This window comes from Trichomycterus rosablanca, chromosome 15 (genome assembly GCF_030014385.1).
Source record: "Trichomycterus rosablanca isolate fTriRos1 chromosome 15, fTriRos1.hap1, whole genome shotgun sequence".
Taxonomy (NCBI): Eukaryota; Metazoa; Chordata; class Actinopteri; order Siluriformes; family Trichomycteridae; genus Trichomycterus; species Trichomycterus rosablanca.
In genome coordinates, this window is record NC_086002.1 from 8,960,477 (window position 1) to 8,988,109 (window position 27,633).

The 27,633-nt window shown below is 39.3% G+C and overlaps 1 protein-coding gene across 4 annotated transcripts; it reads left to right on the plus strand.

Annotated features, from left to right (window-relative positions):
• Positions 1–565: 565 nt before the first annotated feature.
• Positions 566–27,633, plus strand: pnpla6 (patatin-like phospholipase domain containing 6). Of its 4 annotated transcripts, none has more exons than XM_063009284.1 (34): positions 566–689; positions 1,913–1,966; positions 2,465–2,552; positions 2,665–2,842; positions 2,928–3,068; positions 3,806–3,965; positions 4,571–4,651; positions 4,763–4,891; positions 4,994–5,074; positions 6,141–6,273; positions 6,623–6,700; positions 7,118–7,221; positions 7,309–7,476; positions 8,006–8,083; positions 8,901–9,106; positions 10,017–10,148; positions 10,262–10,385; positions 10,582–10,695; positions 10,774–10,849; positions 10,964–11,113; positions 11,539–11,602; positions 11,716–11,884; positions 12,046–12,228; positions 12,517–12,635; positions 13,068–13,224; positions 13,424–13,540; positions 13,705–13,774; positions 15,888–16,004; positions 20,169–20,317; positions 20,598–20,750; positions 21,159–21,275; positions 21,657–21,744; positions 22,311–22,465; positions 25,960–27,633. In XM_063009284.1, exons 1-34 carry the CDS (start codon positions 645–647, stop codon positions 26,035–26,037), a joined length of 4,056 nt encoding a protein of 1,351 aa, XP_062865354.1. In that variant the 5' UTR covers positions 566–644; the 3' UTR covers positions 26,038–27,633. The 4 variants fall into 4 exon arrangements, with proteins under 4 accessions (XP_062865354.1, XP_062865353.1, XP_062865355.1 ...); XM_063009283.1 differs by lacking the exon at positions 15,888–16,004 and adding an exon at positions 18,276–18,392; XM_063009285.1 differs by lacking the exon at positions 15,888–16,004 and adding an exon at positions 18,276–18,392 and having other exon boundaries at positions 22,314–22,465.

Consider the following 27,633-nt stretch of genomic DNA (forward strand, 5'->3'; position numbering starts at 1 on the left):
CCAACACCGCCCCGATGACGTGTGCACTTGCCAGCCGCGTCCTTTCACCTGCCTGAGGTCTCGCAGAAAGCCATATTTCGTATGAAGTCATACTATGCTCCTTGTGAATCTTCCACTACTCGTATCAGTGTCCCAACCAGCCTGATGTCTTCACATTTGCAGCAGTAAGGAGGAACCTCATCGTTCAGCCAACTTCAGGCACAACCAACTGTGCTTGTTAGATTGAAGTTTAAGAACGGGGGTGGGCACATTAGACTGCTGTGCCAACCGAGTGCCACAGATACACTTTGTATAGAAACTGTACCTCATGTGCCCCCAACCAGGATTGAATCTCAATAGCAATACCAGCAAATATAAATTAAGTGGTGGATCAATTTTTGCACTTTAGTAGTCACATTTTAATACACTTAAATTCATATTTTTTAATTTACAAATACGTGTGACTTAGAAATAGAAGAAAAGTCAAGAAAGAGGGAAAATACTTTTATTTATCTCTTTTTTTTAATAAGAACTATGTTCTGAAATGTGTGTATTTGGCTGATGTGTACACCCTTGCATGTTGCATGATCCCCACTGGGTCACCCTGTGTATGTGTTGCAGCTCTAGTTGTTAATGGACCAGTTGTGTGCGGTGCCACTGTTAAAATGGGACAAAACACATCAGGACCAGAGTCCCCAGAACCACCAGAGGTGAGCATGCTGCCCTTCTTCTAACATGCAGTGCAAAGCATGTTGGGGTTTTGGTTATTACAAGAAAAGCTCATTTCAATACAGTGATAATGTTTTTGAAATGAAAACCGATTTATTAGGTATATTAAAGACCATGTTTTAAATTATAGCACAGACACAGTTTACAACTAATACTCCATAATCATAATACAGTTATGTTTTGATGCTAAGCACTGTTATTCTATTTAAATTTGCTATTACAGCGTGCATGATGCATGGAAACGTATATAAAAATACTCACATAAACCTTTAATACCTGCATGGCTTTGCACCTTCATTTAACCATTTGAGAATGTAATGCACATTTTTAGGATGGTGCATGCATTTTTACATAATCTGATTTAAGAGCTGACCAGTAGAGTTTATCTATCTATTTATTTATTTTCAATAACCACTTCATCCTTGCTTTGACCCCGGACAGGTCACCAGTCCATTTCAGTGCAACACACTTATACGTTGACTCACTCGCAATTTATAGAGGATTCCCTTCCCTACTTCCTCATTTTAACAGGGCTGGCATTAACCACTGCCTTAATCATTTTCCCAAAATTAAATACTGACAGTGGTTGGTTCTGTTGGTTCCAGTTTTGGTCAGTTCTTGTCTTTTTTTAATGTGTGTTAAAAAGAACTTGATCAGATTTAAAATGCATCTGTTGGAAATGGTTAATAAATGCTAGAGTTAATCTTGAGCCTGTCTCTAACGTGTAAGGTGTAAGAAATAAATCTCTGAATGCGTCATAATTAATGAGATTTCTTCATTTTTTGCTATTCATTTAGTGCTTAGTCACTTTATTATTACTTGTCTAACATGCTGATGCATGTCATACACAATGTTACTTTTGTATGTTTCATTACTGCGTCTTCTCTTCTCAAACGTTGAGTATAAACTTATAACATATTAGACTGTAAGCAGTTCACAATAAAACAATCAGCTTACATTAGCAACATTTCGGGACTTTTGTATGAAAGAAAAGAATTAAAGCTTGAAAAGACAGATAAACAATGGCAGGCTGGGGGACGGAATGAGTGTGTAGGAGTATGGGAAATAGTTTGGGGGGCACTGAAAGATACAGCGATTAAGCAAAATCTATAATGGAACAGGAGGGGAGAAGAAAAGGATATTTGATGTATAAATATTCTCTTTTATAACCATGTGGTTTGTCTTTCCTTTTACCTTTTATCAGGACGGACTTGGAAGTATAAAGACGTTTGTGGAGGACCAGCTTCAGACGAGCATGGTAAGTAATGAGAATACAAAATGCCAAAGTGCTGAGCCACAACCTATCTTTGCTTGTAAAGACTGAGCCTTTGGTGGATTCTTTCTTTACATTCCCTAACTTGTTACTAATTCACCTGCTTATTGTACAACATTTTTATAATGGTGTCCTTCTTATTTTGCCTTTTACAAAATGTCCCAACTGTTATTTTAAAAAATGGGGTTTGTATCCATATATGCCTCAAAATGTGCCTTTTAAAGAGGCACATTGTTCTTAACCCTACTAAACACCTTTATTAGTAATAACACCTCACCTCACAAATTCAGTTCTGACTGAACGGCTGCAAATTCTCAAAGGCACACTCCAAAGTCTTCTGAGAAGAGTGAGGGATGCAATTTGCTTATAGTTTGGAAATGGGATGTCTAAAAAGCTCATAGTCAGATATTCACATACATTTAGTTATATGATGTGTCTTTTGTGCTGTCCTCTCTAACTATTTATCAATCTTTATTTATTAAGATGCTGGGAATAGTGCTCGGTGCTGGCATTGCCATCGTCCTCATCGCTGGCTTCATCTTCTTTGTTCTGCGCAGAATCCACCTTCGGAGTAAGTAACTCGGACAAAATGTTTAGGACTAACTTAGTACGTTTAGAAAGCTTAATAATTCTGTATGTACTTTATTTATTATCTTTTAATCCTTTGTCTTTTCTATTTGTAGACCTTGCAGCTCAAGAAGCTCCCAAGTACCGCTTCCGAAAAAGAGACAAAGTTTTATTCTATGGCAGGAAAATAATGAGAAAAGTGTCTCAGTCCACCTCATCTTTGGTGGGAACCTCCTCGTCCTCCTCTCGGCCAAGATTAAAGAAGAAACAGAAGATGTTAAACATTGCCAAAAAGTATATCAGAATATCAATGAAGTACTTTAGCTTGGATGGTGTGCCAAAATGCATTTCATAACCACATATCATTCTCTTCTTTCAGGATCCTGCGTTTTAAGAAGGAGGTGCCCACACTGCAGATGAAGGAGCCTCCTCCCTCTGTACTGGAGGCTGATCTTACCGAGTTTGATGTGGCTAACTCACACCTGCCATCAGAAGTGCTTTACATGCTCAAAAATGTCCGGTAAGCTAATTCCATATGTTGCTAATTTGAATGCTTTCAATCACAGTTGGATATTTATTATTCTTACAGATATTCTTACAGAATAATAAATGTCCTGGTCAGGGTTGTGGTGGGTCTGATTCATTGGGCGCCAAAGATCCTTGGATTCCCAATCAGCCAGAGAATCAAAGCTAGGACCTTCTTGATGATAGGCACTGTGCCACCATGCTGAGAAGGATTTAGCAGACACTTTTGTCCAAAGCGACTTATAACTGTGGCTGAAAACAATTTCAGCAATTGAGGGTTAAGGGCCTCGTGCAGGTGCCCAACACTGGCACTTGGTGGTGATGGGGCTTGAACAAGAAATCTTCTGATTACTAGTCCAGTACTTTAACCGCTGAGCAAACAAATCTATAACAGTCAGTCATCTGAGGCTTCTCACAATAGTTTGAAGTGTGGTTGTATACGACAAGAAAGCCTCCATTGATGTTTTTGTTAATTCCAGACATGTGCAGTGGGGCTAAAGTCAGGGCTCTGTGCAGGCCACTGGAGTTTCTTTAAACCAAGATTTTCTTCATGTCTTTATAGTCTTTGCTAGTGCACACTGACCCAGTCATTCTGGAACAGGAAAGGGCCTTCCCTAAACCATTGCTACAAAGTTGGAAGAAAATAATTTCCTTTGTATAACTGTTTTATTACACCTGTTAGCAAGTGTTGTGTGTATAAAAAAAACAATTTTTTCTGTGCTGTGTGTGTAGAGTTTTGGGCCACTTTGAGAAGCCGCTGTTTTTAGAGCTGTGTAAGCACATGGTGTTCCTGCAGTTCCAGCAGGGCGAGTATGTATTCAGACCAGGACAACCCGACAACAGCATCTACGTGGTACAGGATGGCAAACTGGAGCTTTGTCTTACTGGACAGGTATGTGTTTTTATCATAGACTGTGGTTTTCTAGATATAAATATTTGCCCTGTTGTCCAAACGTTGTGAGTTTAAGTGCTGACAATGCTGTGAAATTACTAATTGAGTAAACCACTCTAGGTCAGCCTGGACGGGTAATTAACAGACCAACTTGTCTGTGTCAAATTGTGAAAAGCCTTGTTGCTGCACCGGTGACTCCTGGTATGGTTCAGGCACTGACATTAGCGGTTGAGAAATACAAAGGGCAAAGCGTGGTCCTCCATCAAGTTAGAGATCTCTGTAAGTGGCCATGTGGGGGGCATTCTCTGTGTTTGCAGAGTAATTGCAATTGGAAATATATTGTGAAATAAGGAGTAATGTAAGTAGTGAATTGTCTTTAAAAAAGTCCAAAGGCATCACAAAAATAGGCTTATTTTAGGCATGTGCTTTGTAACTTCATTTGTCCTGCAACATCTGGGTTTAAACATTTCTCCTTGTCCACATAACACTGCTGAAACTCCTTACATTTGGTCATTTCGAATCCCAGTACTGATCCACACCCATCAGGGGTTTCATTATACTGCCATTCTAAATCCAAATAATGAATAATTATTTCCTCTCTGCAGGATGGGAAGGATGGAGTGGTAAAGGAGGTATACCCTGGAGACTCTGTTCATAGTCTGCTGAGTATTCTGGATGTCATCACAGTAAGCCAAACTCATTTCCTTTCCATAATACTATATTTACTTATAGTCTTGCATAGTCCTGCACAGTCGTGCATACTGTAAGCGCAGTCATATGACTACCGGCTATTACAGGGTCACCAAAAGCCGTATCGGACGGTGTCAGCCCGAGCAGCAGAGGTTTCCACAGTCCTGCGCCTGCCAGTTGAAGCCTTTCTTTCCATCTTTGAGAAATATCCAGAGAGTTTAGTGCGAGTGGTGCAGGTATGTGTATATTTCTGGTTTTGTTTCCTGCTAACATGTCCTTCTAAATTAACATGTGTGTAAATTGTTAAAAAAAATAATTACATTCCTTTTCCTCTGTAGATAATAATGGTGAGGCTTCAAAGAGTGACTATTCTAGCCTTGCACAACTATCTTGGCCTCACCAATGAGCTCTTCTCCCATGTAAGAAACACACACACAGACACTTACACATTCATTCCTGAGCTATGGCACAAATCTCATCTCTAAACATGATACTAACCATAAATTAGAATCTATTTTCATGCAAGATCAGTGAAAAACTGCAGTAAAGACAACTAGAACAGTAAAAAGCTTAATGAAGTAACAAATATAGATTTTTACTAAATTACCAAAGTCAGTTTTGATATTTGATCTTTGCTTAATAATTTTTTGCACTAACGTTACCAGGCAAATTTAGTATTATAAGTCTAGAGGCTGTGATATGCTTCCTCAGAAGTGCATCTCAAAGTAGAAAACCTGGAACTTTTATTGTTCATTAGAACAGGTAATGGTTTTTACCCCATCAAACAATACTGTGGAGTATTAAATCAGCAGTGGAAACAAGTGAAAGCACCCTTTCTCTGTTCAAACCCCATTTCCGGAAAAGTTGGGATTTTGTCAAATAAGAGCTAAAGCTACACAGCCATCACATAAACAAATGGTTTACTACTATTCAGGTCAAATTTTTATGAAACCACAAATACTCAGCACTGGGAGTACAGGAAGATGCACCACACAAGATTTCAGTATGCTAATCTAATCAGAAAGAATGTAAAAGAGAAGTCAACAGCCACAGAAACCAGCTTAAACAGCACTTACACAGTCAAAAGTAAGCAAAGAACTGCAATAATCCACAATAATCATTCCTACTGGCCATGCACAGTTCCTCTTCTGCAAAAGCACAAAAACACACGTCTGATATGTGTATAATAATGACTTGAAGCTTACTGTAAATATTACCATGATGTATATACAGGTCATTTAGGTTCTTCTTTTTGTACTAAACGTTTACTAGAATAAACAATGTACCGGTGTACAATATTAAGCCTCAGCTGTTTCTTGTTCTTTTGCTTATTATGTAAAATTTATTCTAATTTATTTAAAGACAATTGTGGATAAAATCAAAGATACATTGAGAGTACTTTATTGTTTTTAAATATCTAAGTTATGTATTTCGATTTTCAATATTTTACATGCATAATTTTCATGCATTTTTTTCTTTTTGTAGGAGATGCAGCCACTACGGTTGCCCCCTCTCTCCCCACATGCTAGTCGTACCAGCCCTGTACGGCACAGCAAGCGCTTTAGCAGCCTTACCGTGCCAGAGGATCAACGGGATGCAGCCGTCCGAGATGCCACTGGTAAGAACCTTAAGAATGGGGGGCACTAGGCCATTCCAAAACCAAAAAACCTTTTTGGACTTGCTCTGGTGCTTTGTATTGTTCTCCTGTTGCATAACAGAACTGCATTTGAGATAAGACTGATAACCAGACATTCTCCTCGAGGATTTTCTGATAAAGAGCAAAATGTCTGGTTTCTTTAGTTATGACAAGTCAAACGTCCAGTTCTCAAATCTGTTTTGTTCATCTATGAAGTACATGCTCAGTTATACTTTTATTATGTATTTGATGCTGTCTAATTAGCATAAATTTAAGTGTTTCATTGTTGAATTGTTATTAATGTTGAATCAAATATCTTCTTGTTTTTAAGGTGTAGGAGAACATGGTAAGGAAGGTAGCGCCACTCCAACTTTAAGCAGGACTATTTCCATGCCTGTGGACATTGCTGGTAAGTGTGTTTTTGTGTCGGTAATCATATTATGAATGTATCTTGGTGTCTGTCAGTACATTATATGGTCAACAGTATTTGGAAATGCTGTTTGAATTGGTCTCTACTTTGCTGCCATACCAGCTTCCAATCTTCTGGAAAAGCTTTTCATTAGATTTTGATGCTTTTGGCAAGTGTTTCTCATTATGCCACTAAAGATTAGTTGAATATAAAGCTGGGGTGCACAACTCTACTTATAGAGGGACAGATTTCCTCAGAGTCGGGTGCCTTGATTGCTTAAACATACCTGCTTTAACTCAATATTGATTTACCAGGTTAATCAAACTGTGCAGCATTATAAATCTAGTTGTGTGCATCCCTCACACAGACAGCGGTTATAAGTCACACCTGAAATCTAACCCTAGATTTTCTTTTCAGGTATGCAAAAGAGCCTGCGATCAGATTTTGACATGGCGTATGAAAGGGGTCGCATTTCTGTCTCTGCAGAAGACGGAGCACCTGTACCACCCACATTTACACGGGTAAGACGCAATCAACTTCAAAATTTCAATCAGCTTCATGTTAAATCTGTGTAAGCTGCATTGTACAACTAACTGTGTGGTTCTCAGGACCAACGAGAGAGGAGGGTAACAGTAGATGAGGTGCCGTCAGGAGTGTATCTGTACCCAGAGGAGGAACCCGGCATGGAGAATGTTGACGGATCATTGCCAGGGCGACCCAGTGCCACTTTGTTTGAGGAAGCTCAGAAAGAGCTCCTCAGACTAATGAAAATTGAGGTACAGCTATACGATGGATTCAGAAAGTATTCTGACCCCTTGGCTTTTCGCACATTTTATTGTGGTGTTGTTTTGATTTTGAATTGATATAGTTGCCATTCTTATCCATAAATCTACACAAAACTGAAATCTCTCATTCATAAAAGTATTCAGATCCTTTATTCAGTACTTTATAGAAACCACTATGGCAGCAATTACCGAACACTGACAAGTGCACATTCCAATGACTATGCTTCCCCCCCTTTCCCAGATGTGACCAATCTATCCATGTAGATGCCTGACTGGCAGAAAGCACAGCTGAGATTCAAACCCTGGATCATTTTAATTAATTAAAAATAATGTAAATAGCTACAAAGAAAAAAGGTGTTGTCAGAGTATGCAGTGCACTGTGCAGATGGAAGTCTAAAAGCTTTTTATCCCTAAGTGCTGACCTCACTCTCAACAGGATCATGGAGGAAAGGTGACACCACTTTTTGGAGAAGTTTGACTGGTGATAAGTGGTTGAATTTTGCTGTTCTCTGTTCATTAGGATCCTGCTCTGCTGAATGGTCGAGTGACGTTGCATCATGCCAAAGCCGGCACTCTTCTAGCCAGACAAGGAGACCAGGCACGTTCCCAACGTTTTCATTTTCCATTATTTCTTCTTGAATTCCATAAAAGAAAGTATTCTGAAAACAATTTTTGCATTCCATAATTAGAAGGGGTGTCCCAATAATTTTGTCCTCATAGTGTATATTAAATCAATAATTTAATAGTACAAAAAGAATTCTAGGACGAGTTACTTGGCCACAATGACCAGAGTTATGTTTTGAGGAGAAAAGTGGACGTTAAAACCCAACACCTCTGTATCTTCTGTTCAGCATTGCAGTGATCAAGGCAGTTTTGTGTGTGTTGTAGAAATAGGGTGGAATATTAAGGAAGGAAGATTACCTCAAAATTATTTACAGGCCTTTCCAAAAATTCTAATCCCAACCCTATCAAGAATATCTGGACTGTACTACACACTCATCTCCATGGCAGGAAACCATTTCGGTCAATTCGGCCAAGTAAAGTCATCAAAGATCCAATCAGAGTTGTGCTACATGCTTTTTAATGGCTATCAAAAGCGGGCGGTCGAGGTGAAAGAAGAACTGTGTTCCAGTCATTCAGTCATGGGAATTATGTTGGTGGTCTGTATGTTTATTTTTGACCCAGCAGACCCACAATAACTATAATCAATTGAATTCATGCCTGCTGTGACATATGTAAATTTAGTTTTGACCTAAACTTTTTACACTGTGTGGCCAAAAGTATGTTGACCTAAACGTTAGTAGTATACACTGTATCCTTTTGAGTGTTTGATTAAGTTAAATGTCATCAGTTCATTAGTTGCACAAATCCACGTGTAAATGACTGAATCTGTCTCTTTTTCTCCCTCCCCCCAGGATGTGAGTCTTCATTTTGTGTTGTCGGGCTGCCTGCATGTGTATCAGCGTATGATTGATAAGCAGGAGGACGTATGCCTGTTTGTAACACAGCCGGGGGAGATGGTGGGACAGTTGGCCGTGCTGACCGGAGAGCCGCTTATTTTTACCATCCGGGCCCTCCGCGACTGCACCTTTCTCAAGATCTCCAAATCTGATTTCTACGAGTAAGTCGGGTACTTTAAAGTATCGTTTGGAGTTATTTATGACACACTGGTAGTGTGCTGATTAGACACACTAGTGTGGTAGTGTGTGGTTGAAGACTTTGTGATTTAGAAAAAACTGCAGTCTGTTACTGTTTGTTCACGCACCTGCCAGACACACCCAGATCTAGTCATTTCCAATTCCTGATTGTGAATCTGCTGCCGCTTGCACAACCTTTGATCTGCTCAAGGAGAGTCGGATCACCACACACCCCCTCTGACACGTGTTCAATTTGTGGCCGCTTTTTATCAGCTGCAAATGTTGGGTTGCCGCACAGAGCTGTATTGCGTACAGTGAGCCATGCTAAGCTCCATGTGACTCCCCTCCCACTCATCCCGGAAACCGCATACTGCAGCAGCGGGAAGAGACCCTGTATGACCCTCCCTTTTCTTTGCTTAACTACCAGTCACTGCTTTTCCTGTCGAAGCACATCTCCAATACTCATAAACAGTAAAGGATTTCCACCACATTGATGCGTTGCCTGAAAGGTGTGTCATAGTGGTTAGTACACAATTTGATTTTGGATTACAATTTTGGGGCCAGGAGTGGGTGCTTGGGTGGTGCTGCAGTAAATTAATTTTAATTACTTTAATACAGTTCTGTTGGGATCCAGGGTTCAAATCCCCAGCGATACTATCAACCGGTCAGGCATCTATATAAAGACAATATCAGATGTGTCCGAGTGGGGTGTGGGGTGGCTGAGGCCCATGGATTGGCGTCCTGTCCAGGGTGTGTTATTGCAGTGCGCCCAGTGATTTTAGGAAACCAGACCCACGGCAAGGACAATGAAAATAAGACCATGCGCACTGCTTGTTTAAGGAATAAATAATATTAAAGATTTTGCTAATGAAGTCTCACTATGTTTCTCTGTAGGATCATGAGAGAGCAACCCAGTGTGGTACTGAGTGCAGCACATACCGTAGCAATCCGCATGTCTCCGTTTGTCAGGCAGATGGACTTTGCCATTGACTGGATGGCTGTGGAGGCTGGACGTGCTCTCTATAGGTAATAATAATAATAATAATAATAATCAATCAAATCCCAGTACAAAGTACCAAATAAGTGCATTTTTAAAATTGTAGCTGAATATTGTTTACTTAGTATTTGTTTTTATTCAGGCAGGATGATCAGTCTGATTGCACCTACATCGTGCTGAATGGTCGACTGCGATCCGTCATCCGGAAGGCCAACGGGAAAAAGGAGCTGGCAGGAGAGTACGGTCGAGGAGACCTCATTGGAGTGGTAAGCTCATTAACTGAACAGTAAAACAGTTAAATTAGCTAGCCAATCACAAGATGTCAATTTTACACAAAACACACAGGTCATAAGTTTGTGAACACCTGACCATGAGCTAAAAATCCAATCTCAAGACCTTGTTAGCAGATTCATCTGTGTATTAATACTGAGGGTCATTTTTGGGTCTGTGCCTGATTATTAGGTGGAGGCATTGACCAGACAGCCACGGGCAACCACAGTACACGCAGTCCGAGATACAGAACTGGTGAAACTTCCAGAGGGAACCCTCAACAACATTAAAAGACGTTATCCTCAGGTACACCCTCTCTCTCTCTCACACACACACACACACAAGTACAGATCTGATTATGGCAAATATTGTGTCTGTTTGTAGGTTGTTACTCGGCTGATCCATTTGTTGGGTCAGAAAATTCTTGGAAATCTTCAGCAGAATCGTGGACCTTTCTCAGGTTAATACACTGCAATCCTAATGAGTACATATGAAACTTGAACTCTTCATAAAAGCAGTCATGTTTACCAGCTCTTCTAAAACCATATATCATATGACTAACACGTCTTTTCAGGCTCTGCTCTGGGTTTACCTAGCATGGCATCTAGTCCTGATGTTACCAACCCAGCCAGTAACCTATCCACTGTGGCTGTGCTACCTGTTTGTGATGATGTGCCAATCAATGCCTTCAATCTGGAGCTAAGCCACGCCCTCAGTGCCATAGGTATGATGTACTGTGTGACTTAGGTTGCCACTCACTGCCTAGAAACTTAGCACATATCCTACATATGTATTGTACCTCATGTATGTCTTTATTGGAATAGACACAGTGTAGTATTATCACAAATCATGAAGATTTAAGTTTAAGTCTCTACTGCTTTTCAGATCAGCTGGTACTGGAAGCTATATACTCACAAAAGTCTACCAAAAAGTAATGTATAGTTAGAGAAATCATAGCTGTCACCAAATTGGTACATTTGCTTACTACAGACAGCATTTAATATATTTCACCCTAATCAGCTATTTGTAAACACTAGTAAACATGAGGTCCCTAAATCAGGAAATGGGTTTTGGTTATAGGACAAGGTATCTTAATAACAAAACTCTTAAATTGCTAATATTAATGTCAATAAACTCTGTCTTGTCCAGGACCTACCTTGTTGCTGACAAGTGACATTATCAGAGAGAGACTTGGAGCTTCAGCATTAGACAGGTAATAGTAAGTGTGTACACATGCACAGTAAAAGCCCTCCTTAAACCAATAGCCACAACATTTTAACTTTTTCTATGTCTGTGTCAATACACTGTTCTCTCTTTCCCGCTCAGCATTCATGAGTACAGGTTATCTGGCTGGTTGGCTCAGCAGGAGGACATTAATAGAATAGTTCTGTATCAGACTGACAGCACTATGACTCCCTGGACTCAGCGCTGCATCAGACAGGCAGATTGCATCCTTATTGTCGGCCTGGGCGACCAGGAGCCCACTCTTGGTCAGGTCTGTAAATTTACTTCTTCTCTTTTTTAACATATTAAACGTTTCCTTATTTTTTTGAGCAGTGTACTATGCAAACGTTGCCTTTACATTTAACTTGTGTCTTCAAATTCTAATTTAGCTGTTGTGGTTCTGTCAGCTATTAATCTTGTTTGTTCCTACAGCTGGAGCAGATGTTGGAGAACACAGCAGTGCGGGCTCTAAAGCAGCTGGTCCTACTGCATCGTGAAGATGGTCCGGGTCCATCCAGAACAGTGGAATGGCTTAACATGCGCAGCTGGTGTTCTGGACACCTTCATCTCAAATGTCCACGCAGGGTCTTCTCATGCCGAAGCCCCACCAGACTGGTAACAATCCCTCTCAATGTGTAAATGAATAGTTTACCAGGAATTGATTGCGGTTATTATTAGAACCTAGCTATTGACTATGGAACTTAAATTTTGGGTGACCTGGCCAGGTTCATAGTATGCTATGCACGGTCCATATTTGTGAGCCCAGCTGGGATTTGAGCCCCTGGAACTCAGGCACTGCTGTTACCACAGTGTTATGCCACACTAACTCACTAGAGGCACTTTATTAGTATAGTTTGTTAAAAAAAAATGCTACAATTATAACATTAAGTTTCTGTCCTGTAGAGGGAAGTGTATGAGAAAGTCTTTGAGAAGACTGCAGACAGGCACAGTGATTTCTCTCGTCTGGCTCGGGTACTCACAGGAAACAGCATTGCTCTGGTACTGGGAGGAGGAGGAGCTAGGTGAGTCATATCTGACTGTAGGTATGGGCATCTTTACTTAAATTTGCAATTTTTGTTTGTATGAGAAATGACAGAAATTACATTTTGGTCACTAGTCAATATTCACATGCATCAGCAAACACTGATCATAAATGAAAGTTCACTGACCATCACTATTAATACTATTAAAGCCATATGGGAAGTTTTGGAGTGTTTGGATCATCACTCTTTTTAGTCCTTAAAAAAGTGTGATTTCCGCCATAAAGTGTGGTCAATCCTTCTTTTAGAAAGCAATTCACCACCACCGCTGTGATCCAGTCGGGGGCCTACACGGACGATTGGCTATATTCCTGTAGGTGGCCTGCACAAGAGGATGTCAGTACTACTGCCTGTGGGACTGCCAGTATTTTAAAGCTCCTGGTTCACCACTTGTCACATCTTTTATTAACATAGGGGCTGCTCGCATGTGGGAGTTATCAAAGCCATGGAAGAGGCTGGGATTCCCATCGACGTAGTTGGTGGAACGTCTATTGGCTCTTTCATCGGTGCACTGTATGCAGAGGAGAGGAGTGCTGTTCGGGTGAAGCAGCGAGCAAGAGAGTGGTCCAAGGTAGGATCTATAGTTCCATCAGCTGTTTGGCAAGGAACCTTATTTGAAGGTCAGTTAATCGCATGACCTCCTATAAATGATACAATATGTACTATGGGGAATGCAATGGAAGGGTTTATAAAGTAGTCTATGCTTAAGTGAAGCCAAGTGAAAGGAAGCGCTTGTTCTTTTCTGCTAATTTAATTCTCTGGATCCACAGGCGATGAATTCTGTGTTCAAAACGGTGCTCGATCTAACCTATCCCATCACCTCTATGTTCTCTGGCTCCGCCTTCAACACCAGCATTTCTAATGTGTTTGAGGAAAAGCAAATTGAGGTAAGAGTACAACACTTAAACCGTCTCTTATTCTAATATAGTAAATTGTGTCTAAATTAACTTCACTTTTTCATTAAGCTTTGGGGCTAATCTTAAGCTAACTTAATGTTCTAATCAAGCTACTTTTTTAATGATACTTTATTATCTATTTTTTTTATTTGCAGGACTTGTGGCTGCCTTATTTTAATGTGACCACTGACATTACAGCATCTTCAATGCGGGTACATAAAGATGGTGAGTTAGGGTTGATCTTAAGTTTCTAAACATGCTTTTGCTTCATTTTTACTAGCACTAATTAATTTTTTTCCTAAAACAGAACAGGAATATCCCTTAAGGTCTCATATTAGAGCTGACGTAAATTTAAATTAAGACATTTAATTATACACATATTTTGAAAATCTGAATGAGAACTAATATTACAAAGACCCAGAGATTGGTTTGAGTTGTACATTAATATACTACAGTATCTATCTAATCAGCCCAATATTATATAGGATGAAAATGTAACATTAGGGTAACAAATACTTTTCTTGATGTATTTGCAGTGGAGATTGTTTAACTATGGGTTATTTATATTTGTTTAAGTAATTCAATGGGGGGGGGGGGCAGGTAATGTCACATGTATAACAGTGTAGGGTATGAAACAATGATTAAGTGCTGGTTTGTTTCCAAATCCAGATACCATATGAGCACAGAGTTGTTTTTGCGTGTGTGCATATATGTGTAACGATTACTCCTACAAATACAGTGTATCACAAAAGTGAGTACACCCCTCACATTTCTGCAGATATTTAAGTATATCTTTTCATGGGACAACACTGACAAAATGACACTTTGAGAGTGTGAGAGCTGTACTACTAAATTGAACACACCTGCTCCCTATGCACACCCGAGACCTAGTAACACTAACAAATCACATGACATTTTGGAGGGAAAATGACAAGCAGTGCTCAATTTTGAATTTGTATTCTCTTAGGGGTGTACTCACTTTTGTTGCCGGTGGTTTAGACATTAATGGCTGTATATTGAGTTATTTTGAGGGAAGAATAAATTTACACTGTTATATAAGCTGCACACAGACTACTTTTCATTGTGTCAAAGTGTCATTTTGTCAGTGTTGTCCCATGAAAAGATATACTTAAATATCTGCAGAAATGTGAGGGGTGTACTCACTTTTGTGATACACTGTACATTTCTTATGTCTTGAATTTTTCTCTCATGTAATTAGATTTACTCATTGGTACGCTGGATTTGGGGATTGTACCAGTCATTTCAATATATGTGTTTGGCTAGTGGGGCTGCATGAGATACTTTGCATGACTAACCTAAGTTGGAGACTCTTCCCCCCCTTATTTCTTTTGTACGTATGTTGTCAGTCTTTCTTTCTTACCATAATTTCATTTTCTTATCATACAGTACCTTTTCATATTTTACCCAGTTTAATTTGAACTCCACCCATATGTGCTCTCTACATTCTTTCGTGCTTTATCCACCACTTCTGTTGAGCTGAGATTCTTTCCTTTATACATTAAAACCTACATTATTATCCCCATCTGTTAAATAGCCATCAGTGTGTATAGACAATGCATTAGTGCTTCTAGATGAGTTGCTGTTAGAGCTGTGTACAAAGCCCTCTTTGTAGAATGATCTCGTTTTTTATCCCTGTTGACGTCACTTCATGGCCCTGCTCTTTTAATATTAGCTATGCCGTGTCCACTGCTTTTATTGCATCACATGACTAAACTAAATGCTCAAAATTAAATACTGTCTGGGTACTGGGAACAGTCTGCCCTGCAGTGTGGGTTATGTTCATCTGATCTATTATTGTATGGTAATAGGATGGTAAATGTAACATTACTGTATAATGTCTGAACATGCTGAGCAGGTAAGGTTTTAAAGAGAGTGGATATATGACCAAACAATTTCTGAAAGCATTTTACAAAAATGCCCTTGACGTAAGTGTTTATTTATAGAATTCTGGGATAATATCAGTTACGTCAATTGTACTAGGTCAAACTAAAAAACATGTTGTCAATCACAGGTTGCTGCAGATTCAGAAGACTGAGACTAGATAACATTATATTATTAAATTCAATTAATAATTGAATTAAAATTATTTAAGATATTAATTTTATATTATTTTAATTTATTTAGCTATTATTTGACATTGTTCCTTAATTTATCTGTTCTGTATATATTTGTGCTTTTTCATTTTCTTACTGCACATCCTTCCTTATCTTTGTCCCTTTCTTCCTTTATTTTCCCCTTTATGTTGCTTTGTTTCCCCCTCCCTCTGTAAGTCTCTTGTATGCTGTTCATTTTTTAATTCCATCTTCATTTTTGCCAGGCTGTGTGTGGCGCTATGTTAGAGCCAGTGCCTCCTACACCCCTTATTTACCTCCTCTCTGCGACCCCAAGGATGGCCACCTCCTCGTGGATGGTTGCTATGTAAACAATGTCCCAGGTCAGAGATTATTACCCCCTTCCCTCCATCCCAAACAAAAATCCCAGAGAAGCAAAAAAAAACAAAAAAACAACCCACAACCTCTTTGGTGACCGCCAAGTGCAAGTCCACTTTATTTAGTCCTGTTTTTAGTACTAACTCACTACTGACCAGTCGGACATTGGGGACCCATGGCTTGGAAGGAAAGATTAAAGAGTCCAATATGAGATAGAGTGGAACCTAGTGAATATCAGTGCTAATGTGCTAATACTGCCATTATGGTAAAACCAAAGTTAGTGTTTATATCAAATGAAAGCCGTCACTTAGCTTTGTCATTTGGTTGCTTGGTTTCATTTATTATGAAAAAAAAATACCACAGTTTACCATAGTTACCACAGTACCCCTTGTTTTCTTGAAAACTGCTTTTTTTTCCCGGTTTGTTCCTATTTGCTTGTGCACGACAAATCTTCATCGACTTGACATATATGCTTTAAACAAATGATGTAGTTGATTAAATACCAAGAATGTTATATGTGGTATGTTGGCACCCTCATTTGGCACCTCTAAACTTTGTGCTTTTGCTAAAAAAAAATCTCGCTTGTTTTCTTGTAGTGTTGATGTTATAATTTAAATTGCGATGCTTTGTTGTTCACGAGAACAATATTTAAGGGTAGACAGTCAGTACACAAGCTGATTTGTAAATTTACTGTATGGCCAAAAGTATTCATTCACCTGACCATTAGCTTGACAGTAATATGGAGTTCACCATTTGGATAAAAGAGCATTTGGGACATCAGGCATTGATGTTGGGTGAGAAGACCTGGCTCTCAGTTATCATTCCAGTTTATCCCAGAGTTGTTCTGTTGGGTTGAAAATGGGGCTCTGTACAGACTACTGGAGTTCCTTTCCATCAAACTCATCAAACCATTCACTTCGTGCCTAAGAGCACAGTCACACTGGGACATAATAAAGGCACTGTTCTAAATGTAACTATACATTTTTAACCTATTAGCGATAAGTGTGGTTGAAAAACCTGAGCTTAATAATTGGAAGAGGTGTCCACATCTAAATGTTCCTCTCCTGGGCAGTTTGAGCTTGTCTTCAGTACTGTGTTTGCTTATGTGTCTTCATGCTGCAAGTTATTGGATTTAGATTTAGAGAAGGCTTATTGATGTTACATTTGACAAAATTATGTCCTTAATTGGATGGCTACTTAACAGATGCACCCATTTTACTTGTGTATATCATTTTGGCTGTCGTGTGCTACACCTTTTACCTTGTATTAACCCAAGCACTGATCTGTCCTGTCTTTTTAAATTTGATTGAATGTATATATATATATATATATACAGGCTGTGGGTTTTCTCATTCTCTGTGATGCTTTCTCTCTCCTTCCAATCCATGTTGCTGCCATAGCTCTCCTGCCTACTCCTGCTCGTGCAGGGTACCGCAGACTTGGCAGACTCAACCTGATTATGTTCAAATGACTTCACAAACACAGGCTCATCCAAGCTCTCTGCTGGTAATGCACTGTAAGAGAATAAAAATGTGCTGGTGTATCTATAAATAAAAGATACAGCTTGTATATCATATGTACTGAGCAAGCACTATTAGGTACACCTATTTGCTACATAGTTTGATTTTATAAGCCAAACTCAATTACAAAACACAAATTAACTTTGTGGGGATACAATTACTGACTCTAGCACATCTGTCGCTGTATACATTTTTTAACCCCTGTACCCCATTTATTATTCAAAAGGGACTTACATTGGGTTTTGAACCATTCTCAGCACTGCAATGACAGTAGAAAGTGCATCTGTATGGTAGGTGTAGCTTATAAATCTAATAAACAGTGCACCAACCAACACATCCAATTGAATGTTATCAACTATAAAGAAACGATCAAACTTTTGTGTTATGATTTTAATAAAGACAAGGCAAAAAGACAAATTATATCTATATAATATATTGGCTATAAACACAAACATTTATAACTACTGGATTTGTAAGTGCAGAGAGTTTGATAGTCTTGTGTTTGTAAGTCTTTATAACAAAACCACTAATCCTATCTGATATCCTGTATCTTACACACACCAATGAGGTAGCACGATAGCAAAATCCAAGTTGTGCAATCCGACACCATCCACAGGGTGACCATCATCACATCCACCCCCCCACTGGGCTGCGTTCTGTTAACCTTCTCGCTAGCAGCATTGCCTGGACGTTCAATACACTTTTTTTTAGATATTACTAAGAGGTTATATTCCTCCTCCCTCCCCCGTGTGGCAGGCTCTCTGTGGCGCTATGTGCGGGCGAGCATGACCCTCTCTGGGTACCTGCCGCCCCTCTGCGACCCCAAAGATGGCAATCTGCTCATGGACGGCGGCTACATCAACAACCTACCAGGCAAGTAAAGCCTCGCACAGAAACGACCTTTATTAACCGGGCCTGAAGAAAAAGAAATGGGGCGGTCAGCTGAATTGATGAGTTGTGGGTTGTAAAAAGGACTGGGTTTAGTTTCCCGTAAAATCTGTTGTGGAACACGGGCAGGCAATGTGGTAAAAATGTTCAATCAAAAGATATTTTGGAATTGGATAAACTATGTTTCTAGTGATTAAAAAATTCTTATAGATAATATTCAATTGCTTATTTTATTGAGGAAATTAAAGAGTCATAGTTTAAAACCATAGCTTCTCTACAGTCAACATCTGTGTGTTTATGGTTTCGGGAAACTCAGCCCATGTCTGCTTTTGGGTAAGCTGCATGTTTTTTCTTGATTGGGAATATGGATGATCGAGTGGTGCCACATTTTCCATCTGATTGTGTAATGCATAGAGTTAATATAACATTTATATAATGTTGTTCTCATTGTTAATTAATGCATAATTGAATGGATGGTAAAAAGAACAATCGTGTGTGAATTCTGATTGCTGAAACAAAATATTCTCTTTTACTCATTTGACAAGAATATATTTAAACCATCACTGCCACACTCCACATCCAAAATAACTGGTACAGTTAAGGTCAGAAGTTTATGTACACTCGTAAGGGGCCTACATGTAATGGCAGTCTTGGTATTTGAAAAAGTCTGATCCCGTTCATCTACAATAAGAGATAAGTCATCAGCTGCTACATGTTGATCGGGTGTCGTTTCGAATCTCAGCAGTCCTATCAGCCGGATAGGAATCTACACGCTGACATGATTGGCTATGTTTGGGGGACGGTCGAAACCCTGCGATAGATTGGCACCCTGTCCAGAGTATTCCTGCCCTGCACCTAGTGCTTCCCAATAGAACCAGACCTGCTGTACCGCTGACCAGGATAAAGCGGTTCATGAAAATGAATGCTTGACGCACAATAAACTTAAAAAGTTTCAATTATGTAGTCACAGTAAAGAACAAGAAATCATTTAGATCCAACTGAATGCACAATAATATATGTCTCTTACAAACGTATACAATCCTCTGACCTTAGATCTACCAGTAATTTCAGTCTCATTTTCAAAAAATAGAATTGGGCAAGAGAAACTGCTGCAGGTTTGATAAGCATGACTTCTCAACAAATGCAGTATGACATTGTTCTTCCAGTTTATTAAACTGCACAAATTTCACTGATGTTGTACAGATAGTACAGCAGACATATTTTATCAGATGGAATAAAACACTGGATTTTCTTTGGTAATACGTCATTTTAATTCACTGGACAGTATTAAATGTTACACCTCAGATGGGAAAAACACAAAGTTGATGCTTTGTTTGGCAATTTATTTTGAGATTTTTTTTAATACTGGGCGTGAAAGTGTAATTGACTGGGAATATCAGCAAATGCTTACATGCTCACATATCTCTAGACCAACATTTCAAAAAGGTATTTTTAGTTTCAATTTAATCTTCATTTAAGCTTGCCCTTTCCCAGTCTTTTGGCTCTTAAGCCCAAACACACCAGTGAGCTACAGTACCCATGCTCTTTACTCTTCTTGTAGCTTCAGGAGCTTTAGCTTAAATTTAAAATTGGTCTGATTTAAACTTATACAAACGTCATATAAGAGCAAAGTATGCAGCTTCCTGGTGGTACTGTCATGTTCTGTACAAGATCAAAGCTGTAACGTATAATAACGTTTAAGTCTGTTTCTTCCTGCTGCTCTTCGGATGCGTTTGTGTATGTGATTCTAATGGCCCACAGCGGACATCGCTCGCAACATGGGTGCCAAAACGGTCATCGCTATTGACGTGGGCAGTCAAGACGAGACCGACCTGTGTAACTACGGCGACAACCTGTCTGGCTGGTGGCTGCTGTGGAAACGGATCAACCCATGGGCAGAGAAAGTAAAAGTAAGGAAAAAATTGCTACATGTACTGTTTATTATCACTCAGTTAAGTGAGAAAGCACCTTAAATGACAGATACTATAATTAAATATTAAAATATTAAATAAATAAAAATGTTAGATTTACGTATGTATGTCATATGATGCTAGAGAATTTGTGGAGACATGCTACAGCAAAAAAACTAACAAAAAAAAATCCTACAAGCAATTAAGGCCTGTATTGATTTTTTTTTGATGTATTGGTAAAATTACTAGCTCTGGTTAAAACAAATATCTCTGGTGTCAGGTACCCGACATGGCTGAGATCCAGTCAAGACTAGCCTATGTGTCTTGCGTACGACAACTGGAAGTGGTCAAAAAGAGTGCCTACTGCGAGTACATCCGACCGCCCATCGACCGCTTTAAGACAATGGACTTTGGCAAGTTTGATGAGATCTACGTAAGTACAATTGTGCAGATTTTTTAGGTCATTATTAAATGTGCTACACTTTTTTAAATAATTAAATGTTAAAACATACATTACAAATAGAGTTAAAGGTAAGATTTTACATACATTTGTAAAGCACAAGTAAACTATATGGCCAAAAGTATGTGGATACCTGACCATTTAAACTTGTTGGACATCCCATTCCACAGTCATGGGCATTAATTTGGAGTTAGCTCTATTTTGTGACTCTGTGCAGGTCACCAAACTCATCAATCCATGTCTTTATGTACACAGGTATGACAAAATAGGGCCTTCCTAAAAGTGTTGTCATGAATTTGGGAGCATATGTTCATTTGATGTTATTTGTATATTTGATACACCTGATAGTCATATCATACTGTATGTGTGTGTTTTTTACAGGACGTGGGCTTCCAACATGGGAAGCTGCTATTCAGTGGCTGGGCACGTGGTGATATCATTGAGAACATACTGAAGGATCACCGCTCGGCAGACTACAATGACAGCAAGAAGACAGACGTGAGTTCCACATAAACATTACTCAGATGACTTTTGTATAATAATTACTAAGCACTTAACATATTGTCACAAAGCAGCTGAACCCACATTGAGGAGCAAACAACCCACAAACAACCCACCCACTATTAACTAGTGCCACTCAAACCAAAAATGGAAAAGGTCGTCAGTAAGCAGTTGTAGCCTGGTGATTAAGGTACTGGACTAGCAATCACATGGTTGCTGGTTCAAGCCTCACCACTGCCAGGTTGCCACTGTTAGGCCCTTGAGCAAGGCCCTTAACCCTCAATTGCTTAGACAATGCTGGGTGCTTGGTATTTTTTTCAGGTTTGTTACAATGCCAGTAATAAGTTTTGTTTTGTGTGTGTGTGTGTGTTTTAACAGAGTTATACTTGTCCTGGTGCAGATTTCACTGATCTAGCAGAGATTGTATCCAGGATTGAGCCGGTGCCGATCTTTGTGGGAGCTGATGGTATTTATTAACTGTACTATGCTAGGTGGGGTTTAATACTTGTTGTATGCCAAAGCTCAGGCCCCTCTGTTAAATGACATATTTAGTTGTTTTTGTTTAGTTGTCAAACAAATAGAAAACACAAACTCTGCAGCAAACTATTTCAGACTGATTTTGTTTGGCAAATGTTAACATAAATGGCAAAAGATGCATATATAATGCCCACTGCCCATTAAAACAATACACCACCACTGCTGTGCCAGCTAAACACTACTGCAAGTCCTTTGCCATCATATTTGCGTTTGCCATGGAGTTTTATGATTGACTTGGTACTTCCACCTTTTTTTTTTAGAAACCAGTCTCAAGTCATCCAGCTATATAACTGTAACTCTAAAGTATTGCATTATTATTGTTTTATTGAGTGCAACTTCAGGTGCCCATAAAAAATAATTATTTAATCTCAGATCAGCCCAAGTCAGGCCCCCATTACCTATCAATCTCAGTGTCCACCATCTTTACTTCTTTTTGTCTAGCTATGTTATTACAAGTCATTACAACCAGTTAAGGTCTCGTGTGTGTTTGTGCAGCAGAAGAGTCAGATGGGCTAACAGAATATGAGGAGGATGGAATGGATGGAATGGATACTGTGAGAGAGGAGGAAGGTGAGGAAGAGGAGGATGAAGCTGATGATCCTGAGGACCACTCACCTGGAGATTGGGGAGCAAACGACATCTTTCAGGCGGTAAGTTCAAACGTGGTGGTAGAACGTGATGAGTGTGAGTCAAAACAGCCCGACGATACTTATCATTTAGCCGAAGCATCAACAACATGCTTATCAAACTGTTTAATGACACCTCATGCTCTGTGGATGGAGATCAGCGGCACGGTCACCTTGAAGAAGACAAAAAAATCATCAGTCGGGAAAACGTTTTGATTGATTGATTGAAGAACCGTTATTCACAACATATCACAGCATCACACTCACTTTCATCATTAGTTTCCAACCCTATTTACAGATGTCCTTCGTATAGATCTGCATGTTCGTCAGTTTGTGTGATTGAAACTCCTGTCATTCGTGCCCCTTTTTAAAAAAATCACTTTTCTTGCTTTTGCTATCTAGATCTAAAATAAGTCAACTGGTTTTTCATGTACATTCTACAGTGCATTTTAGAATTCTGTAAGTGCCTTTACAGGCTTGTAGAATCTGTGCCAAGGTGCATTGGCACGCTCATGGTGGTCCAGAACCTTACAAAGACACTTTATGTTGGTTTTGTCACACTTTTGTATATAGAGATAAATATGCTATTTTTTTTGTTTAACTATTTACTTTTCCACTAAACCTACACTTGCTGGTTTTGCCAAAAGCACCAAAAAGTTTGTTTTCTCTAGGTAGCCTCACCTGCCCATACAATGATTAAAGTCACTTAGATCATGTTTATGTTCTCAATCTGATGTAACATTAACATTGTAAAAAGTAAAATAAGGTTTTTATGCGTTGTGCACTTGACAGTCTAATCGGATCGTTTAATTAATAATTATGCTAAATTGATTTATTTATTTATTAGGATCTTAACGTCAAGTTTTACACACTTTGGTTACATTCATGACAGAACCGGTAGTTAATGTCAAACACAGTCTTGGACAATTTTGTATCTCCAGTTCACCTCACTTGCACGTCTTTGGACTGTGGGAGGAAACCGGAGCTCCCGGAGGAAACCCACACAGACACGGGGAGAACATGCAAACTCCACACAGAAAGGACCCGGACCGCCCAACCTGGGGATCAAACCCAGGAGCTTTTTGCTGTGAGGCGACAGTGCTACCTACCAAGCCACCGTAGTTATGCTAAAAGACGTAGCCATAAACAAAACACTGAGGGGACCAAATCTACCTGGATGGGGGCATTTTAACTGATCGGAACACTGATAGATCCTAAAATTAAGCAAAGATAGTGAGTGGGATATGATTAGGGTTGCCAACCTTCCCGTAAAATACGGAATCGTTCCTTATTTGGGAACTAAACGTCGCGTTATTTTAAGTTTGTTTGTTTATTAGGATTTTAACATCATGTTTTACACTTTGGTTACATTCATGACAGGAACGGTAGTTACTCATTACACAAGGTTCATCAGTTCACAAGGTTATATCGAACACAGTCATGGACAATTTAGTATCTCCAATTCACCTCACTTGCATGTCTTTGGACTGTGGGAGGAAACCGGAGCACCCGGAGGAAACCCTCGCGGACACGGGGTATTATTTTAAGTAGTATTCACTTTTAGTCTTAGTAACGCCGTGTGTGCGCAGGCATATCAGCATAACAACCTATTTAATCACCATTGTTTGAGTAGCGCAGTGGGCAGAGCGCATCGCGCATATTTTTCCGACTTAGGGCGAAACTAAAGTAACACAAGCAGGGCCGGAGCTATGGGGGCTCTGGGGTGAGCATTGCCCCCCCAGATTTTCTCACTGCCCCCCTTAGAAACGCAGTCCAGAACCGGGGCTGCATGTCAGTGTGAAGATGGATTATGTAAAAATGTTACCTATGACGGTGTAAGACCCATTATATTTTTTATAGGTGCAACCCTAACCGCCTACCCCTCCGCTCCCGCTCAGGTAAACACCTGCCATCCCACCCCCCACCCTATGCCCTCCACCAATCCGCCAGCCCAGGGTGTTCCTTATTTCCAGTTCTGAAAGTTGGCAACCCTAGATATGATTATTCATAATTTTTACATTAGTATATTTGAGCATATATTGGGGGGAGGAGGCATATATTGTGATTAAGGCCTTGTGTAGAAAAGTGTCACTAATAAAGAGGCCATTAAGTGTAGGTAGTACATTAACCCCTTGTGCTTGTAGCTGTGATGACGTCATCTCATGCACCTTTCATGAGTTTTATACCCGGATGCGCAGCTGAAGCGAATTAAGACAAATACGTCCAAAGTGGTTCCCTAGTTGTTGGACGCATCTTACGGAACGTTCGCGAACTAAAATAAAAACACTGACAAATATACATATAATATTAGAGAACCGTGAATATAGCTAACTATAACGTCCTTACCTGTTTATATTCCCGAAGAAACGCGGGAAGCGCGCGCGTGAAACTCCGTCCTTTATGAAAGTGGGAGCGCCCATTCCTTCAGCAGGAGAGGGGGAGTTTCACCCATTCTCACACTGAGCACCTGTAAAAAAGAGAACAGCACAGTGAGAAGAGAACGAGATTATTAAAGCCTATACTCTGTTGTGTTTAGATAAAATGTTGATGTGGTATTGGTGTATGTGTTGGTTATGTGTTAAGTTAAAGCATTGACGGAGATGACCCACTGTTCAGAATGGTTTAACCCTTAAGTGGCTGGCGGGGAAAACATGCGTATGAAAGTAAAGCGGCCAGTAGGAGTTCAGTTTAGGTTAAGTCCAGTCTGTGGACTAACCAGGGGGTCGCTGCCCACAGAGGAGCAGCTTTGGCATTTTATTTAGAAGAGTAAAAATAATTACACATAATGGGATGGAAAATCAATAGGCTATTAACATATGTCACACTGTTGCCTCACAGCAAGAAGGTCCTCAGTTCGATCCCCAGATGGGGCGGTCCGGGTCCTTTCTGTGTGGAGTTTGCATGTTCTCCCCATGTCTGTGTGGGTTTCCTCCAGGAGCTCCGGTTTCCTCCCACAGTCCAAAAACGTGCAAGTGAGGTGAATTGGAGCTACAAACTTGTCCATGACTGTGTTCGACATTAAAGACTTGAACTGATGAATCTTGTGTAATGAGTAACTACCATTTCTGTCATGAATGTAACCAAAGTGTAAAACATGATGTTAAAATCCTCATAAATAAATAAAACATATGTCAGATCTTTTGAGATGTTCTATAAATGTTTTAAACTACCTATAGACTAAGGTGTGTCTTTGAGAATGGACAATAATTTGATTCGTCCACCTCCAAAAAGCAAAGGTCAGCAGATGGGCACTACGAATGGTTCCGATTCAGTTGCTGATGCAGATCCCTCAGAAGAAGACAGTCTTTAGTTTGTTTTATAATCTTTGTATAGTTCTTTAGTTTGTGCACTCTTTATAGTGGATTTAAACACCTTGTTGGAACTTCGTCCTTCCATTTGTGGTTCTCCTTGCTCCTCCTCTTGGCCTATATGATCATGTATATTTCAGCATCATTATGGCCCCTGGAAAATATTTATGTTTAATATAATAATAATATTTTTTTCTTTTAAATGTGTAGGATGAGGAGAAATCAATCCGGCAGAGGAGGAAGAACCAGAGTGAGTCCAACACATGCTCTGAGCTTTCTGATTGCTGACATTACAAGACATGCAATGAAAAGGGAGAAGTGTTCCTCTGAAGCAGACTGGAAAAGAAGAATAGCTAGATCACAGAGGAAGATGAATCGATGATAAACCAAAGATAAATTGACTAAAAAAGATCTGGGAAAACTGTGCTGGTGCTTCTCTCATTTTTTAGAGGAAAACAGGTTGTTTTGAAGAAAATCATACTGGATTTTGATGGATTGGTGGCTTGAGTGTGGAAGAATCTCTACCTGAATGAAGGGGCTCATTTCCTCGGACAGGCAAAAGATTTTACAGGAGCGAAATCTTCAGTGACGGCCAGTACAGGACGGACTGTGTGTGTGTGTGTGATGTCCATGTTCTTCAAATGGGAACCTGGTGCGATTGAAACTCTACGTGTGGTTGGGAGTGATTGTGTGTGTTTGACTGAATGTTTACATTGCTGCTAGAATCAGGTACAAGTTGGACGCTTAAAAATGTAGGCGCCAAAAAAAAGTTTCATGGGGACGCTGTCCAGTAGCACAAATTAGATAAACGACTGCAAAACTAAACTTAACAAGTCAGCATTTTCTGACTGGAGTTTCTTCAGTTCTTCGTCATTGTGAAAACCCGAAACCATTTGAACTTTCTAACACTCCTTTTTTTTTCTTTCAAAACAAATAGTGCAATAAAAATAAATAATATTGAACTTAATATTGAAACAAGAAATAAAAGATTGAGTCTAAATCGTCCAGAATGAAGAGAGCATTTATAATCTTCATCAAATACAGTACAATATAGTAATATATTAATACTAAATACATGCAATGTTCAGGAATACAGAAAAAGGTCTGTAAACTTCCATTAATAAGTTTTTAATTGAGGTGAATCATCACTGAGCTGCTTGGAACCCATGATGCACCAGAGGAAAAAAACACTGACTTAATGTTAATAGGTTTCAAGTCTTACAGTACGTGTCCAATCTGGAAGCTTTTAATTGAATGCTGTATTAACATTATTTTCAGAGGATGAAAGACTGAAAACTGTGGAGTTAAAACATTAAAAGGGTGAAATGAAATGTAGGGAAGGACCAATAAGAAAAATGCTGTTTGTGATTGAAGTATAGTAACTACGAGCTTCCTTTCATTATTAAAAATGTAAAGATTTTCCTTTACATTGTGTGTTTTGCCTGTATTTAGATGCTTGCATCTCCAAGGCTGTTTTCTTTTGCACATATTCATAAAACAAATGTAAGTAACGATGCTCACATGCACTTACTTGTATTTTGCTTAGGTTTCAGTAGCAAAATTCCCAGATGCTCTGTTAGTGGTTTTTATCCTCCATCAAAATTACCAAACATTTTCAGACCTTACCATTCAGTTTTTTTTCCCTAACAATTCCGGGTTCAAAGGTTAATCTCATTTTTGTGTATTTACAGGTTGCCAAAACTTTATTATTTTTTTGTTTCAACTGGATTTTAAATAGATTCGTTTTCTAATATTGGTTGCATTTTATTTTTTACTGATTGAAATAGAATATTTAGTCAGATGTGGTTTTGCAGTACTCCAGTGGCTACTGCCTTATTGTAAAAATATTAGTTGTTAACTAATAAATACTAAATTATTACAAAA

Bases quoted from the DNA above. Each gene is read 5' to 3' on its own strand.
- pnpla6 (XM_063009284.1), top strand. From the start codon at position 645: ATGGGACAAAACACATCAGGACCAGAGTCCCCAGAACCACCAGAG. The intron at 4,652-4,762 runs GTAAGCCAAACT...CGGCTATTACAG, and splicing joins GTATTCTGGATGTCATCACA to GGTCACCAAAAGCCGTATCG. The intron at 12,636-13,067 runs GTGAGTCATATC...TTATTAACATAG, and splicing joins CTGGGAGGAGGAGGAGCTAG to GGGCTGCTCGCATGTGGGAG.